At 44.8% G+C, this 19,442-nt stretch overlaps 1 protein-coding gene across 1 annotated transcript in view; it reads left to right on the top strand.

Moving 5' to 3' along the window:
* The first annotated feature begins 3,854 nt into the window (after window positions 1-3,854).
* The window catches only part of C3_2H15orf40 (chromosome 3_2 C15orf40 homolog), a 223,277-nt gene continuing 207,689 nt past the window's right edge, over window positions 3,855-19,442 (top strand). Inside the window, exon 1 of the mRNA XM_078684744.1 lies at window positions 3,855-3,988. Within this exon, the coding sequence (XP_078540870.1) occupies window positions 3,890-3,988 (99 nt within the window). The 5' untranslated portion in view covers window positions 3,855-3,889. The remainder of the gene's footprint in view (window positions 3,989-19,442) is intronic.

The raw sequence follows: 19,442 nt of genomic DNA on the forward strand, positions 1-19,442 counted from the left end.
ACATCCTCCTAGGGGACCTCAACTTCCACCTGGAAAACAACAACGACAACAACACCACCACCCTGCTGGACAACCTCGCCAACCTCGGACTCAAACAACTGGTGAACACCCCCAACCACTACGCCGGCACATCTCCTTCAGCCACTCCACCGGACTACACTGGACAGATCACAGCTGCGTCCATTTCAACTTCAGGAGAACCACGACCCACCACCACCCGCAACAGGCTCCCTGAAGAAGCTGGAGCAAGATAACCGCCGACCAGCTCACCACCTCCCTTAGCCAGAACCCACCCACCAACACGACGGACCCCAACGAAGCAGCCTGCAACCTCACACAGTGGCTCACCAACTGTGCCAATGACCTTGCACCGCTGAAGAAACCTCCCAGCAGACCCGGCAGCAAGAAAGCCTCATGGTACACCAACGACCTAAAAAACTCCAAGCAATCCTGCCGTACCCTCGAGAAAGCCTGGCGCCACGACCAGTCAACAGAAAACAGGACAGCCATCAAGAACGCCATCCGCAAATACCACCAGCTGATCCGAACCACCAAAAGGACAACATTCAGAGAACGACTAGACAACAACACCCACAACAGCAAGGAACTCTTCAGCATCGTTAAAGAGCTCTCCAACCCCAGCGCCTGCAACAACGACATCGAACCCTCGCAAGACCTCTGCGACTCACTCGCCTCGTTCTTCCACCGGAAGATCACCGACATACACAACCGCTTCGACGCACAGACCAAGCACCCAACCACCGAACCAGCGCCTCCCACCACCACCCTCTGCACCTGGACCTCGGTCAGCACCGAAGACACCACCCGCATGATGAACACCATCCACTCCGGCTCCCCAACCGACCCCTGTCCACACCACATCTTTAACAAAGCCGACTCCATCATCGCACCCCAACTCTGGGACATCATTAACAGCTCCTTCGCGTCCGCCATCTTCCCGGAGAGCTGGACACTTGCAGAGCTCAGCGCCCTCCTGAAGAAACCCACCGCGGACCCCACGGACCTCAAGAACTTCCGCCCCATCTCGCTCCTCCCTTTTCCTGCCAAAGTCATCGAGAAGACCGTCCACAAACAATTCTCCGCCTTCCTCGAGACAAACGGATCCCTCGAACCCTCGCAGTCCTGTTTCCGAGCAAACCACAGCACCGAGACCGCCCTCATCGCAGCCACCGACGGCATCAGGTATCTGCTCGGCAACAGGGAAACAGCTGCCCTCATCCTCCTGGACCTCTCAGCAGCCTTCGACACCGTATACCACCGCACACTAATACAGCGCCTCAGCAACACCGGAATCCAAGGGAAGGCCCTGGAGTGGATCATCTCGTTCCTCTCCGGAAGAACCCAGAGAGTCCGCCTCCCCCCCTTCCGATCCGCGGCCACCGAAGTCATCTGCGGCGTTCCTCAAGGATCCTCGCTCAGCCCCACCCTCTTCAACGTCTACATGAGCCCCCTCGCAGCCATCGCACGCCAACACAATCTAAACATTATCTCCTATGTGGACGACACCCAGCTGATCCTCTCCCTCACCAACGACCCCGCCACCGCCAGAGCCAACCTCCAGGATGGAATGAAAGACATCGCGGAATGGATGAAGCTCAGCCATCTGAAACTGAACTCAGACAAGACGGAAGTCCTCATCCTGGGACCATCCCCCTCTGGCTGGGACGACTCCTGGTGGCCCCCTGCTCTGGGCACCGCCCCCAAACCCATGGACCATGGACCCTGCATGCAACCTGGGCTTCATCCTGGACTCCTCCCTCATGATGACCAAACAAGTCAACGCCGTCTCGTCATCAACACCCTGCGCATGCTCCGAAAGATCTTCCGGTGGATCCCCACCGAAACCAGGAAGACGGTCACCCAGGCCCTCGTCACCAGCCGACTGGACTACGGGAACACCCTCTATGCTGGAACCACAGCCAAACTACAGAAAAGACTCCAGCGCATACAGAACGCTTCTACACGACTCATCCTGGACATCCCCCGTCACAGCCACATCTCTGCCCATCTGTGAGACCTGCAGTGGCTCCCCGTCAGCAAGAGGATAACGTTCAGACTCCTCACCCACGCACACAAGGCTCTCAACGACATGGGCCCCAAATACCTCAACAGCCGCCTCACATTTTACACACCCACCCGCCAGCTCCGATCTGCCAGCCTCGCCCTCACCACCGTCCCACGAATTCGCAGAGCCACCGCCGGAGGAAGATCCTTCTCCTACCTGGCAGCCAAGATGTGGAACTCCCTCCCCACCCACCTACGGCTGACCCAGGACCATCTCTCCTTCAGGAAACAACTCAAGACCTGGCTATTCGAGCAGTAGCAGACCCCCCCTCCCAGCGCCTTGAGACCCTAGCGGGTGAGTAGCACGCTCTACAAATATGATGGATTGATTGATTGATTCCGGAATCCACAAACATAGCACGGATGAAGGACTTTGTGGAACAGCTCTTCGGCGACCCTCTCTCCCCAGTGTTCATCGTGGAGCGCGCGCATCGTTCACTTGACCCGCATCCCGTTCCTGGGCTTCCTCCATGTCCCATCATTGAATTTGAAAATTCTTAATTATAGAGATCGGGATGCCATCCTTCGCGCGGCAAGAGATAGGGGCACAATCAATCACCAGGGAAACAAACTCTCCTTTTACCCGGACTATACTCTAACTGTGCAGGCGGCCCGACGGGAGTTCCTTCCGGCCAAGCATATTCTTCAGAAACATGAGGTCTTGTACTCCCTTGCACACCCGGCGAAATTGAGGGTCCGTCAGGGGGCTAAAACACTTGTTTTTCCAGACCCAAGGGAGGACCTTGCATTCACCAAGAAGCTTGACAAAGAGACTTGCTCCCCTCATTCCACATCTCAGACTGATGGTGCTAGTTGCCTGAGCGATACTGACTTCGGTTGTGCGGTTGACTGGCTGGAATCAGGGATTCCATCGTGGAGCCGTCTTCCGCTATCTCTGGCGGGCCGAATCGCAATCGCCAAGTTGGTGGTCCTGCCTAAATTTCTCTAGCTGTTTTTAAACATCCCTCTCCCTCTTACTTCTCATTTCTTCCGCAAATTACGCTCCCTAATCATTTTGCTCGTCTGGGCGAGTAAACAGCCAAGAGTCGCATACAACATCCTCACTCTCCCCATGTCTGCCGGTGGTATGGGCGTGCCTGATTTCAGGATCTATGCCTTGTGTGCCCAGGCCAGCTTTCTGCATTTTTGGATCCACCCTACCTCTTATCAGCCTCATGTTGCCGTTGAGACAGATGTAGCTTCCCCCTGGCCTCTGTCCACGGTCGAGACGTTGCGCTGGGCCTGGTCCGGCCTACTCCGGCTTTCCAATTTTCCCCTGCTCTCTGCCAATGCCGTGCCAATAGTGAACTACCCTGATTTTCCCCCACTTCAGCCTTCTGGCACGTCTCGGCATTCGACATGGTTGGGTTTGCGGACGGTGGCGGATCTTTACCCAGAGAACACTTTCTACTCTCCTGCGCTCCCTGCGGCTCTGTGCCTGCGGCAGCCGCCGGTGCTCGTCAGTGACTGCCTCCTCCCTTTATGTAGGCGCACCCGCCTCTTGGCACTCCCCACTGATGTTATTATCATATGTGAGTCCCCCTGTGAGGGGAGGGACCTCTGTGTACAGTGGAGCTGTTATCTTATCTCAACCTTCACGTATTTCTGCTCGGTGTAAGACGTAGTCTACTTGTTACCAAATGCTTGACTTGATTTGTACTCTGTCAATTAGAGCTGCAATGTTGCACAGTGAAATGTGCCTGACCTGACTTTCCTCAATAAAGGTTTTGGAAAAATTAAAAAATATATATATATTTCGACAGAAACCTCCCTCCAAAGAAGAAGCAGAAGCCCAGAGGAGAAAATGTCGGAAAGGCTTTATTTTCTCAATGCAAATCCAGTGGCGGCGAATGCATTTCGGCTCTTGCCTTCTTCAGCGCCCTTCACCAGAATGATAGTCACAGTGAGTGTGCGTCCTGCTACCTTTGAGAGATATATATATATATAAGTTCAAAATGAATTAATTACCTGAAAAATTAAAGACAACGTTTTGAATCAAATTTGAATAGGCGGTCATGATTGTATTTCTTGGCGCCCTTGATCATTGAGGTAAAAAAAAGGTATCCGAATTGGCAATTTTGTTGTGTTTTTTTTTAATCAAGGCTCAGCCTTGCTGATTAGAGCCAGACCCTGTGTTGTTTCACAGCAATCTATTTGTGGCAGTGTATTATAGCGTTTTAGGACCCTCGTGTAATTTTCCCGATTCATGCCCTTATATAGGTATAAAATACCGTATCCATATATAGGCATTGAAATCATAACCATATTAAGACATAACTCAAGTAGTCCTAATACGGCTTGGCTACTTTCCCTAGTTCCGAAAATCTACAATGATTTCTTGGAAAAACCCGCCTTCAGCAGTCAGGGAACTCCCACTGCATGAATATTGATTTATCCAAGAACTCATGGAGTTTTCAGAGAATTAAGTCTCTAATGACGTTATTATGTCCAATATTACGTCAAACTCGGCACCTTCAAGGTATAAATATGCCCACACTTGTCCAAACAAACACACGGTGGTTTGGAGCAGTTCGACGATCTACTTGCCCGACGCGCCCTGCTGCAGCAAGTGCCGAAGGAAGCCGACCCTCCAGCTGACGCACTGAGAGACGCTGTACTTTCTCCAGCCTAGAAATCCAGCTCCAGTGTTTCCAGTCTACCCTTGCGGGTTGCTGGGAAATCGAGTCCTGAGAGAGAGAGATACCAGACCTCCTACATTCTAAAAACCAAGGTACGGAGCTGATTAGACCCTAAGAAAATTCTTGGATTAGATTCTTGGCAAAAGAATACTGAAACTAAGCTACACCTCACTTATTTCTTCCCTTGTACTAGACCTAGGTTAGGTACACCGGGGTAGGCGTATTTTAGAAGCACCAGTTGAGTACTTTTAGTCATTATTTATTAATGTATGTGATTTCTGTATTTTATGGCTTAGAAACCATATCATGCTTTCACAGTATTATTTTATAATGCTCTTCGTACTGTACACATTGTACTTTGCAACAAGTATTACGATTGCAGCAGTTCATTTCCTCTGCATGAGAAAGAAGACTGTTCAATAAATCCTTTTTATTGAAAACGCCTGTCTCTCTATTTTCTCTGCACCTCTGGTGAAACGAAGCATGCATGAATGACTGAGTGAAATAACTATCTATTGTTTCCGCGACTCCAGAGATACATTTCTTATTCTGGGGAAACAAAGTTGTCATGTTTTAAGCGGTTGTCAGAAACTAATCCCATCTTGTGAATTCGAGAAAGTTTCTAGTGACCTCTGAGCTAGCTGGCACTCACAATTAAGTCTAGTATATTCGATAGAGACTTAGTAAACCTCAGTCCTACGTCAAATCTATAGGATATATGCAATGCGCAGAGCCTATTGGGAATATAGGAACTACACTACATGGCGCCCAACGTATGGTAAGGAAATATTTTAACGCTAGATACTAGAGTAACTCAGTCGTGCTTTTCACACAGACCCCTTTTCCCGTAAAATACTCCAATGGACGTCTGGAGTGGGTTAAAGGATAAAATATCCGCCATAACTGAGTAGGACGAAAATCCTATGTATTAGTTTTTGGTTTGTTCAACGTTGAAGGATACAGTGTTCCAAAATATTGTGCACCTAATCTTAGTTTCCTTGAAACTTGCTCTGCAAACTTTCGGTCAACACAATGAGTGACGATAAAAAGGGATAGAGCTGCAGCAGCAGCTCAGGCAGTTTTAGATGACACAAATCTCCAGCAAAATATCCCGGATGCTATACTCCTCCCGGTAAATATAAGGAAAACCTTCACTATAAAACTTATAGAAAATGGAGTACCATCGAGAGGTGGTAAAGTAATATTTGTTATAGAGGCACATGAATATCGGCAGACAGAGGTATTCTATTAATGGATTCTGTTTCCTGCAGGAAATCCAGTAACACACGAGTTTCACTACTACAAAATAGAGGAACCTCCAGCGGAATACGTTCCCTTCGAGGAAGTTGAAATTCCATTAACTTACAAAGAGCATCAGCTCTGTAGTTTAATGGCGCCCTACAACATCAAAATCACATTACTAGGCTCAGTCCATTAGGGAGACCAGGAGCAACATGGCCGGTACTAGCCAGCTATACACCACTTCCTGACATTGAAAGAATGACAGGTCCAGAACTATTAGCTCAGCTAAAACAGCTAATTAAAATACATAGACAATTGGTTCAATATGTCATGCGGACTTTAACAGTTCAACCGCCTATAAGAATTCCACAGCACACCCCTCAACAGGGGAACACAAACAAAATTACACCACAGACTATACAGTCAGTAATCGGTAAATTGCCTGCAAAATGGGAAAACATTCCGTTCTGGTTAGCTCGAAAAATCAGTCCAATAGAGGCAGTATTCCCTGATAGTACACCTCATGAAAAACACAGGATCCTAACAATCTGTTTACCAATTGCACCACACGTAGAGGACTGTGACACTTGGGGTACAGTCTTTGCTTCAATCTACACAAAAACACATGGTGTCCCGTCTATGGCGGTAATACCAGACGTTCTGAGACAGATTCAAAATGAATACGGTCCAGAACCAGCCTTAAATCTGGGTATGAAATTAGTAACAAAAAATGTCAAACAGGTCTCGCTATACTATTAGCCAACATTAAAGGTGGAGCAGCATCTGTGGCGATCTGCCAAAAGCTAAAAGAAACAGATATTACTGAGCAACCGTATGAGCTTGCCAGAATTATTGAAAAATCCTATGTAGAACTAGGTAGAGATAGTTTGGGTGGGAAACCAGTAAAACCCCAACTAACTGAAAATCCTGAAAAAGTTTTTATTAAAAATAATCTCACTACTCCTAAGAAGAAGTGGGAAAACACCAAACAGACATTTCCTAAAGAGAAGCGTTCCCAGTCCAGAGGAAGGTCTCCTCAACAGGAGCCCTCTGAAAAGAGATATAACCTTAGAAATAGGAATAATTCTAGAAAACTTGATAGATGTCAAGATATTGATACACGTTCCTCTTGTACCTTTCAGACTTCCTTGCAGAAATCCGAAAGAAGACAATCAGAACAAAAAGAAGAACACGTGAAGTCCAAAGACGAACAGCACGTTCCAAAAAATAAGGAAACTCAATTCACCAAGAAGAAGGTAGCAAGTCTAAAGATCAGACATGCCGAGGATCTTGAGGACACAACTCAAGAACGGGGAGTGGGCCCAGACAATGCTGGACAGCGCCGCAGAGGTCACCATAGCTCGCAAGATCCTGAAGGATCATCTGGAGACAGTGGACTTGAATGAATGCATTCAAGTTGAAACTGCCGACACCAGGGTTAGTGTACCCCATAAGTTATATGAAGTAATACTCCGGATGGAGGGGGACATACCTAGGAAAATAAAAGCACTCTTTTGAGAGAAGCTATCTAAGGGTTATGACATTCTTCTAGCTGAACAAGACTGGCCACCTGAATTTGTCAGGGAGTGCCCACATGGCAAAGAGATAATTATGCCAGCCTTCTCAAATCACATTCCAATTCATAAAAAATATACCTATGCCAGAAAAGGGGCTGTAGCCAAGGCTCCAGCATTATACAAAAGTCATGTAGGATATGATAAGGATTCACCTCACCATAAAATCCAGTTAATGCAAAGCCAATATCCTGTAAAACAGGATGCTAAAAAACAGGTCAGGGAGATTTTAAATCAACTTGAATACCAAGGGGTGAATGAAACATGCACCTCATCGATGAACAATCCTTTGTTTCCTGTCTCCAAACCAGACAATTCATATCGTCTAGTTTTGGATAACAGACATTTAAACTCCTGTTGCATAACATTTGCAGTACAAAATGCACATAGTGCAGCACTGATGAATAACATCGTTTGGAAAAAATACATAAATACATTAGATATCTCAAATGGTTTCTTTTGTCAAACATTGCACCTGAAAGCAGGTATTTGACCGCTTTCTCAATAATGGGGACACAACGACAATTTTGCCGTCTCCCCCAGGGATTCAAGAATAGTCCAGGTTTATTTTCAGCCAGAGTAACAGAGTTACTACAAACGTACAATGATGAGGCATTATCCTATGTTGATGACATCATTCTTGCAGACGATGATTTGGACGTACACTTGAAAAGAGTGAATACTTGGGTTTGCTTCTGAAGGGTACAAATTCAATTTTAAGAAATCACGAATTGCCCACCTCAACGTCCTATTCTTAGGATACGAGTTATCAAGTGAAGGCAAAAGCCTGGCAGCCAACTTTCTAGAGAAATGTGCGCTGTTCCAACCTCCAAAAACGCTGAAAAACTTAGTCAATTCTTGGTGTCCTGAATTTTGGAAGAACTTATGTTCTAAATTACGCAGAAAGGGTTAAACCTCTCTACGAACTAATCAAACCTGAATTCAAATCAACTAATTGGACAAAAAAAACACAGAAATTTTGCGTTCAGTGCAAACTGACATGTTAGCAAAAACACAGTTACAAACACGCGACAACGTGCGCAACCTTGTGATCCGAATCATCCCAGGGAGATGCGGATTCAAATACCTAACCTTTAATGAAGGTGAAAAGGTACCAATAGCATACAAATCACACTTGTACACACAAGCTGAAATGAAATTCACTTCAACAGAAAAGATTCTGACAGCGGTTCAGACTGCTGTAGCAAAGGAGAGAGCCCTCGCACAGGGTAAACGCATTAAAATCGTTACACCTGTACCTGCCTTAGAGGCAGTGACAAAGGCAAGCATTCCAAATGCTAAAGCTTCACATCCAAGATGGATACAATGGGTTAAATCTCTTGCTGCAACAGACGTTGAATATGTTTTTGACCCATACTTGAAGAAACAAGAATTTCTACAATACGAATTAGAATGTCCTCTGCTGACTGAAATTCTACCTGTAGAACATTACGGATGTATAATCTATACAGACGGATCAGCACAGCCCGCAATAGAAGGTAAACAAGTCTATAGTGCTGCATGCGCGATTGTTAAAGGTCGCTGGCGCAGAGGTAAATTTCGACCTATGGTCACTAAAACTCAATCACTCTGAGACTGTAGAGCTCAGCGAGCTGAACTACAGGCTTTCAAGATGGAACTTGGAAATACCGATCGCGAATTCCCCACACCCATAGTGTGCTATTCGTATTACTGCGTTCAGTCTTACAATGAATATTTACAGAACTGGGTTCAAAACTGCTTCAAAGACGCTAAAGGTGGCACAATTAAGCAAAAGACTCACGTGATTGATACACTGAGTCATCAGCGTGATGGCTTTCACATTGCAGGGAATTCATTGGCTGCTGAGGGCGCGAAGGCAGCTGTGCAAACGGCTTCCGCAGCTGCAATCACTCGTTCAAAAACAAAAATAGACAGAGAAATAATGCAAGCTGTCACCGCTTCAGTAAAAGACAGTGGTAAAACACTCCCGAAAGGCTTTCCAGTAAAGTACTCGTATATAACTGATGCAAATAATGTTCCTTTTGCTTGAATCCCTGGAGTGGGGGATAGGACAATCCCAAACATGGAACATAGGTTAGGACTAATCTTAGCAGCACATGAAGGACTCGCCTCTGCACACGCAGGAGTTTCCGCAACAGTATCATTGTTAAAACAGAGATACTGGTGGCTGCGCATGAGGAAACAAACTAGAAACTATGTTCTAGAATATGAAATCTGCCAGAAAATGAAAGTTTCTACAGTAAAACGACCTGCGCAGATGCCCCTTCTACTTTCAGATAAACCATTAGCATGTGTTTACCTGGACCACTGTGGTCCCTTACAAAGGGACGGTAACTACAAATATATGATGGTCGCAGTGGATTCCTGCACAAGATTCATTTGTATGTGGCCTCAGAACTCAGCTGACGCCAGAACTGTTATAAAAGATTTGCGAGTCTTTATCGGCACATACGCAATCGGCACGCTACATTCTGACCAGGGTCCTGCGTTTAGCTCTCGAGCTTACAAGTAGGCCATGGCCAGCTTGGGCGTTTGGGTTGCGGTTTTCGAGTCCCTTCCATCCTGAGGGAAATGCGGTAGTGGAAAGAAAAAACAGTGACATAAAGCAATCCATAACAGCTAGGGTATTAGGCTCGGGTGACGGGTGGGTAAAACATCTAAATAGTGTCTAACGTAGTCTTAATAATCTGCCAAGAAATTCTCTTGGGGGAATCACTCCATATGAATTACTATTTGGTACTAGAATGCTCATCCAGGATCTTGATTGTCAAACTTCAGTGGTGGAACAGAAACCCTTTGATATCAAAGACCGTTTGGCTGTTTTACAGGACTTAAATGAAACAAGAAGAAGTCTGAGTAACACAACACAAAGCCCAACGACCACTGAAGAAAAACCACCTGTCCCAGCAAGACCTGTCTGGATTCCAAAGATTGGGGATCTAGTCAGGGAAAAGATCGCTGTGAAGAAGGAATTTGGGCCTTCTTACAGAAAAGCAGTACCTGTCTTAGCAATCCTTGGAACAAGATCAGTCTTACTACCGCCGCTTGCTGGTAAAAGGGAGAACAGAACGGTATCAATCGACCTGGTAAAACCACATCATGTGGCCGATAATAAGTAATACAAAAGGGGATGATGGACGGAGCGTTTGAGCAAATCAAACACTCACCCCCAGTCAACTGATCTGGGTTTAATCCATCACCATTCTTTAGCCCACTCAGCCACCCCATTTCAGACATGGCCATATGCAAATCAGTCTGACCCTGTGCCTCATGGGAACAGTCCAGCCCGAACTGCCAAGCCATGTCTTCCATGGACCGTAAACAAGAATCCTGGGACCGGTTTCGGATTCATAATCCTCATCAGCCAGGCTATCTTGAATCCAGTGGCCAAGTGAGCAAGGGACTCACGTCTGAGCATACCCTGCCGCACTTAGGGCGAACAAAGCGATACAAAAGGGGATGATGGACGGAGCGTTTGAGCAAATCAAACACTCACCCCCAGTCAACTGATCTGGGTTTAATCCATCACCATTCTTTAGCCCACTCAGCCACCCCATTTCAGACATGGCCATATGCAAATCAGTCTGACCCTGTGCCTCATGTGAACAGTCCAGTCCGAACTTGCAAGCCATGTCTTCCATGGACCGGAAACAAGCATCCTGGGACCGGTTTCGGATTCATAATCCTCATCAGCCAGGCGATCTTGAATCCAGTTGCCAAGTGAGCAAGGGACTCACGTCTGAGCATACCCTGCCACACTTAGGGCGAACAAAGCGATACAAAAGGGGATGATGGACGCAGCGTTTGAGCAAATCAAACACTCACCCCCAGTCAACTGATCTGGGTTTAATCCATCACCATTCTTTAGCCCACTCAGCCACCCCATTTCAGACATGGCCATATGCAAATCAGTCTGACCCTGTGCCTCATGGGAACAGTCCAGCCCGAACTGCCAAGCCATGTCTTCCATGGACCAGAAACAAGCATCCTGGGACCGGTTTCGGATTCATAATCCTCATCTGCCAGGCTATCTTGAATCCAATGGCCAAGTGACCAAGAGACTCACAACTGAGCATACCCTGCTACACTTAGGGCGAACAAAGCGATACAGGTAGTAGGCCCAGTGGACTCCCGAGAAGTAGCAGACAACCAAATCTGGCTACTATCCAAGAGGTTCAAACTGAAAGACTAATCACCTTTGATAAACCTACAGTAAGAAAAGAAGGACTATGTAACAAAGCCATGGAACTTGTGCCTCTTGAAACCCAAATATCAGTTTGTCAAGAAACTCCTGTCTACAATGATGTAGCATCTGACTATACAAACATGTCAAAAAAGGAAGAAAAAACTCCAGCGATTCCGAAAAATCCGGATGCAATACCAACTATTGACAGATCTGCCTCTGGCTATTTTATCAACTTCGATTACTTTTCTGAGGATCCAAGTGAACCAGAAACAACACCAGCAAAAAACTTTTTAAAGAAAAAATAACAGAACTCTTTCATCAACTTGAGAAAACATATCTGGTTTCACCATGGGTTGGATTTTGGATTGGATTAGGTATAGTGTTTCTCCTGCTTTAGCTCATTCTTGTTTTAAGTTTGGGAAAAATGATAGATGGAAAATACTGTACAATGGACACAGCAAGTAAGAACATCAACTTGCTCCTGCAACCTTACAAATCATCTCATCGTGAACGAAAAGACCTGTCATCAGTGAACATCACAGCCGTTCCTATACCTGGTGGTAAAGCATGGGACACAACTGAATATGACATTTATGGCCCGGTGCAGCTATTGAAGATTCCACATCAGTTTAAGTTTTTTTTGGGTGACTTTGTTTCTCCAAGCACATTTTCTGATGATTGGGACTTTGAAACTGTTAATAATATGATGACAGATTTAGAAATGTCAGCTAAATTCACTAAACATGAATACTTAGAAGGTTCATCAGATTATGAACAAATGTATTGTTCTAATCATTATGGTCACCATTATTTGCACAAATCTAAAAATCCTAGAAATGTTTTTACTCATAATCAATGGGAACATTGTCCAACGCCTCCAAAGGGCAGCTCAAAAACATTTTATAAAAAGTTTCCATACTTCTCAGGTTTTAATGTCACAAATCCAGAAACGTTTTATTACAAAAATATGAATGACAGGAATGAAAAACATGTTGACTAATACTAAACAAATTTATTCTGCGAACTTTTATGCTCAGCTGTCTACATTAGGTTTTAACTTTTGGAAGGACAATATTGAGACAAAAACTGTCTGGGGCACAAAAGGCTGGCAGGTGCAGGGTTTAGAAGCCTTGTTCAGAGCCTGCATTATCCCAGAACAAATTATATTTTTAAATGACACTGTTCAACAAACATCATGTCTTGGCATAGCTAACATAAAAGATTTAAACAAACCATCCATACCTAAAGCCACACCTGACAGTAATGACACTGCAGATGAGGAGGTAGACATAAAACAGATTTTACAACACAATAGAACTAATCCTAATGGAAAAAATGGTTAATCTGGCCCACAGACACGAATAACTGTCAAGATAGATTCCTGAACAAAACACAAGGGTTCAAAATGAATAGGCCAGATCCAAGGTATTCCCGGAGACAACATCCAGGGATAATAACAACTTACAGTGTAGGAAAACTATGCCTTGAGTGGCTACAGAAATCCACACTTCCTGAAATTAAACAATACTTAACTTTACTTAAAGAAGGGGTTGACTTACGAGACTTCTTATTAGGGCCTCGTAAACAACGTCAAAAACGTTTCATATACGCCGGTATATACGCTGCGTACAACGAAGCTTGGAAAATAACACAAATGTAAACTGCAGAAAAAATATGTGAAATTGATCGTATTAATTTAGAGAAAGGTCTCTCTGTAGTGGACAATGGGTTAACAACTCTGTCCTCCAGAATCTATTCTTTGGACAGCATTGTATTGTCTGCCATTGACATAATAGAACAGGATTTGCTAATGTTACAACATGGCCAGTCTCAATTACTTTCTATAATGCTGCTAGGCTGGACGTTACAAAATCTCCGTTCAGGCTACGTGCCATGGCGTCTAATCAATACCATGTCATTGTTTACTATCTCTAACCTTACAGATAAACAACTCTCTTTGGCACAAAGAGGAGCAGACTATACAGTGCTGAGCATTGAAAAACTGGAAAGATTACCATTAACAGTTTCTGAGAAGCCTGTCGTAGAATGGATAATACATGGCACCATCACGATACCAGTGACTATTTTCCAATTTCAGTATTGTCTACGGCATATACCAGCAGGCCTGTATGAAAGGTTGGGTAAAGGATACATTAAGTCAACCTGGAATTTACAATACACACACAAATGATGGAGTGGGGGAAAGGAGGTATTTCTTAGTACAACATTTTTTTAAAACTCACTAAGCGGTACACTTTTATGTGAAGGTATTAATTTACATGGAGCCTGCGTAGGTTCTTTAAATAACCTTTCTTGCCACATGCACGGTAGTCCAGCAGCAGTGATAGACCCGATTTTCAGGCAGCTTTCCAATGGTAGCTACGTTATGCTCAATGATCACAGCTGTTGTGGCATGTTGCCAGGAAAAGCCTATCTAGTTAGTGTGTCGGCCAGGGTCACTTGTTGTATGCAAATATTGTATCCAAAAAGCAAGACAGACGGGGAGACGGCGTTATGGCCTTCACTGAATATCTCTTCTATACGAATTGATACTTTAAGCAGAATGAAAGCCATTCTTTTGTAAAAAACCGTGCCACTGACCTTGTCTAGAGAAACGTATGATCTGCAAGTTGCAAGGACTTCTGCAGAGATACATGCATTATTATCAACAAACTGCTCAGTACATTTTGCAGAAATGTTAGGTCAAATCTTAAACATGTCTGATACCAGTGGCATCGCACATGTATTTAAGACGATCTTTTCGGACTGTTAACACCATTCGAAGCAGTCCTAGGCATTTTTCCAAATTTCGTGCATTCTATGTTTGATGGTCTGCCTCTCATTTTGGAACTCGTAGCAGGAATTCTATTTTTGTTCCTTCTGCTCCGATATGGCAAATCCAGTCACCGACGATACCCAGACTACAATAGAACGGGCTCTCCTGGACATGCGGTATCGTGACAGAATTACACAGATTCTTGGCTTGCCTCGTTTAAGAGATCTGAATACCACTTGGTTCCTGTCATTCAGACCAATCTGGCAAAATTGCATCTTACCTGTTCTACGATGCCTGCTTTGCGGAGAAGAATGCGTGTCTGACATTTGTTTTACACTTCCATCAGCACTGCCAACGGATGTTGACACTTTGCTGGGTCCCGTAACGACTCATACATCGTGTTGCCCCCAACGGCTGCCAATCCTGATAACGGCATTAATTGAGATCTCACTGGCGAATGCAGCTATTGGTGAGGTACGTGGAACAACAGGCACACAGGTACCATCTACAGCGAACATTGCTAATGCGGATGATGCTGACGCCAATGCTTCACATCTATGCACATTTGATCTACTTGATGAAGTAGTTCCACTTTCACCAACTGTGGTAGACTGTTTCTTTGCCAGCCTAGATGATTTGATGTTTTCTCCTGACACCGAGAATAACTTTTGAAAAGTGCACACGGCGTTCCATGAACTCTGAAATTCGGCCTTCAGGTTTTTCAAAACAAGCCCTCTAACTTGGGAACTCTGTTTCTATAATCTACATTAAAAAAAAATCTTCTCTTCTCTCCTTACCAGAATAGAACTTTTTTCACTTGGCGCAAAGTAATCTGCTTAAAGTAGAACTATTCTTAGAGAACAAGAAATTCATTTTTTTTATACTTCCCATAGACAATATTTTGCATTCTCGCATGTAAAACGATAACAGTTTATATGTTATGCTATGGAATGGTCTCAATTTTTTTCTCTTGTATAAATTTAGAAGCCATTTCATAAAGGTAATTTCATTTTTTAAAGATAGCTATGGTTAGTAAAAACCATGTTTGATGCATTTCATGTATTTTGGGTGGGATTATGAACACATGCTTCAGTTATGTTTTTTTAGGCTCATAGATGTAGTCATATTAGACATAATACGTGGAGTGGGTGTTGTATAGCGTTTTAGGACCCTAGTGTAATTTTCCCGATTCATGCCCTTATATAGGTATAAAATACTGTATCCTTATGTAGGCATTGAAATCATAACCATATTAAGACATAACTCAAGTAGTCCTAATAGGGCTTGGCTACTTCCACTAGTTCCGAAAATCTACAACAATTTCTTGGAAAAACTCGCCTTCAGCAGTCAGGGACCTCCCACTGCATGAATATTGATTTATCCAAGAACTCATGGAGTTTTCAGAGAATTAAGTCTCTAATGACGTTATTATGTCCAATCTTACGTCAAACTCGCCACCTTCGAGGTATAAATATGCCCACACTTGTCCAAACAAACACATGGTGGTTTGGAGCAGTTCGACTATCTACTTGCCCGACGCGCCCTGCTGCAGCAAGTGCCGAAAGAAGCCGACCATCCAGGTGACGTACTGAGAGACGCTGTACTTTCTCCAGCCTAGAAATCCAGCTCCGATGTTTCCAGGCTACCCTCGTGGGTTGCTGGGAAATCGAGTCCTGAGAGAGAGATACCAGACCTCCTACATTCTAAAAACCAAGGTACGGAGCTGATTAGACACTAAGAGAATTATTGGATTAGATTCTTGGCAAAAGAATACTGAAACTAAGCTACACCTCACTTACTTCTTCCCTTGTACTAGACCTAGGTTAGGTACACCGGGGTAGGTGTTTTTTAGAAGCACCATTTGAGTACTTTTAGTCATTATTTATTAATGTATGTATTTTATGGCTTAGAAACCATATCATGCTTTTACAGTATTATTTTATAATACTCTTTGTAGTGTACACATTGTACTTTGCAACCAGTATTACGATTGCAGCGGTTAATTTCCTCTGCATGAGAAAGAAGACTGTTCAATAAATTCTTTTTATTGAAAACGCCAGTCTCTCTATTTTCTCGGCACCTCTAGTGAAACGAAGCATGCACGATTTACTGAGTGAAATAACTATTGTTTCTGCGACTCTAGAGATACATTTCTTATTCAGGGGAAACAAAGTTGTCATGTTTTAAGGGGTTGTCAGAAACTAATCCCTTCTTGTGAATTCGAAAAAGTTTCTAGTGACCTCTGAGCTAGCTGGCACTCACAATTAAGTTCAGTATATTCGATAGAGACCTAGTAGACCTCAGTCCTACGTCAAATCTATAGGATATATTATTCCAATGCGCAGCGCCTATTGGGAATATAGGAACTACACTACAGCAGGTTAGAGACTCTAGAACGGGAAATGGGCACATGCAACGGGACCTGTCTGAGACGAGTGTTGCCCAAACAACTGCATATCTCAAACAGAAATTGGTAGAGTTCCACAGCTAATGAAGAACTCATGCACATGGGGAAATATGCCACTGCGAGAGGTTACGGGGAGTGGGAGCGACCAGGTGCCACGTTGGCTGGGATTTTGAGGCCCAAGAGGGAATTAGATAAAATGGTAGGCATGATGGACGATAATGGGAGTCCGTTGTGCACCACTGAGGAAATTGCAGCTTATTTTTGTTCTTAATATCAAACATTGTACTCTTCCCAAATCCCCACGGACAGCGATGCCCTGGAGGAGTACCTGTCATATTAAAATCACGTGGCTAGTGACTCAACATAGAGAGCCTCTGATGGCACCCCTGAAGTCTGATGAGATACATGATGCGTTGCAGGGGATGGCAGCTGGGAAATCTCCGGGGGTGGATGGGCTTTTGGTCGCCTTTTATAAAGAATTCCAAGACTTATTGATTCCCTATCTTAAAATGTTTTATGAAGCGATGGTGGAGTCTGGAATTATGCCACCCTCCTTGTTTGAAGCTGTAATTGTCATGCTGTTAAGCCGGGAAAGTCACCCAGCAATTGCTCCTCATACAGACCCTTGTCTCTGCTTAATGTTGATGCCAAGGTCTACGCTAAAATATTGGCTAACAGGCTGGCTCCATTGTTGCCTGGTATTATCCACCCCAAACAGGCTGGGTTTGTTCCTAGTCGCAACTTGTCATAAGATTTGAGAACCTTGTTTTGAGTGGTGCAGAGATTGAATCCAGAAGTCAAAGCTGCGGCAGTATTTCTCAATGCAGAGAAAGCTTTTGACTCTGTCGAGTGGGGCTTCATGTTTGCAGTAATGCGCAGGATAGGGGTTGGGAACGTTTTCCTGCACTTAGTGTCAGTGTTATACACATCGCCCACTGCCAGAGTGCGGATTGGGAATGATGTCTCTCAGTCATTCAATATTACACGGGTACAAGACAAGGATGCTCTCTGTCCCCGCTGTTGTATGCAATAGTTGCTGAACCACTGGCCTGTGCCGTCCGCGAATATCACACACCGAGAGGGCTAGGGTTCCCTGAGTACCCACTGAATATTTCCACCTACGCAAATGACACTTTGCTATATATTCATAACCCAGAAGTAAACCTATCCCGCATACTACAAGAGGTGGTCCAATTTGGTGGCTATTCGGGATTATGATTAAATTGGGACAAGTCCATCATATTTCCCCTCACCCCTGCCACTGCGGAGCCGACTATGGACTTCCCGCTGCGCTGTAATACTGAGGCAGTGCGGTACTTAGGCATCCAATTTCACACCGACCCAGCGTTAGTGATTCGGGAAAATTACGGTAGGGCTACACAAAAACTAACGGAAGATGTAGATAAGAGGATCAGGCTCCCGCTCTCGTTAATGGGCAGAATCACTGTTATGAAAATGATGATCCTTCCGCGATTTCTTTTTTTGTTCCAAAATATACCTATTCTCCTGCCACGAACACAATTTAAACACTGGCGTGCACAGTTGATACGCCTGGCCTGGGCGGGTAAACAGCCTTGAATACGATGGGATTACCTCACTTTGCCCAATGAGTTGGGTGGGTGCCCCAGATTTAGAGAAATAGTACAGAGCGGCAAACAGTACATTTGCCCATTACTGGATACATGGCCCACCGGATACACCCTTTTTATACTTGGAAATAAATGCGGCAGAACCGCACAGGTTACCCCAGACACTTAACCAACCAGCCTCCAGGTGTCTGCACATCTTTGATTCATTAGTTGTCACAGCACAAGCCTGGCAGACACTACTGCCCATGCAAGCTGGGGCTTTTCTATACTCTCCAGATATGCTGCTTCATTGGTATTTGTGGTTCCCGCTGGGTCAGGATGTGGGGGCAAGGCAGGCACTGCAAACCGTGGGTATTAACACAACGGGTGATTTTTTTTAAAAGATGGTACACTAGTTACTTGGGAGGCTTTGCAGCAACCGGGCATGCAGCCGGCAGGCACAGCATTGTCTCACTTCTTCAGGGCTAGACACACGTGGCATGCCCTCCTGGGTGAGGATCTGATGGAACAACAAGCTATGCGGGCATTCACCTCCCAACTTAAATTCAATGAACCCCTTAAACTGTTCACTACATTTTACACTAGCCTGCAAGAAACCAGTCGGTCTGAAGTTCTAAAAGTCAGACTGGATTGACAACGTGATTTGAGCGCTCCACTAAGTGATAAAGAGTGGCAGTACTGCTGTTCCCGCACCAGGTCTATCTCTCTTAATGGGAGACACAGTCTTATTCATTTCAAATTTTTACATAGAGCTTACTGCACCCCTTAGTGACATTTTGGTTGTGGGTTAGTAGAGAACTCCAGCTGTCGAAGATGCAGGATGGAAGGGGCAGGATTCTGGCATCTAGCTTGACAATGTCCCGGGGTTCAGCTATTCCGGGGCAAGGTGTTTCAGGAGCTGGGGACCATCATTAGTGCAGATCTAGAGCCGGACCCTAAGA

This window comes from Lissotriton helveticus, chromosome 3_2, assembly GCF_964261635.1.
Source record: "Lissotriton helveticus chromosome 3_2, aLisHel1.1, whole genome shotgun sequence".
Lineage (NCBI taxonomy): Eukaryota > Metazoa > Chordata > Amphibia > Caudata > Salamandridae > Lissotriton > Lissotriton helveticus.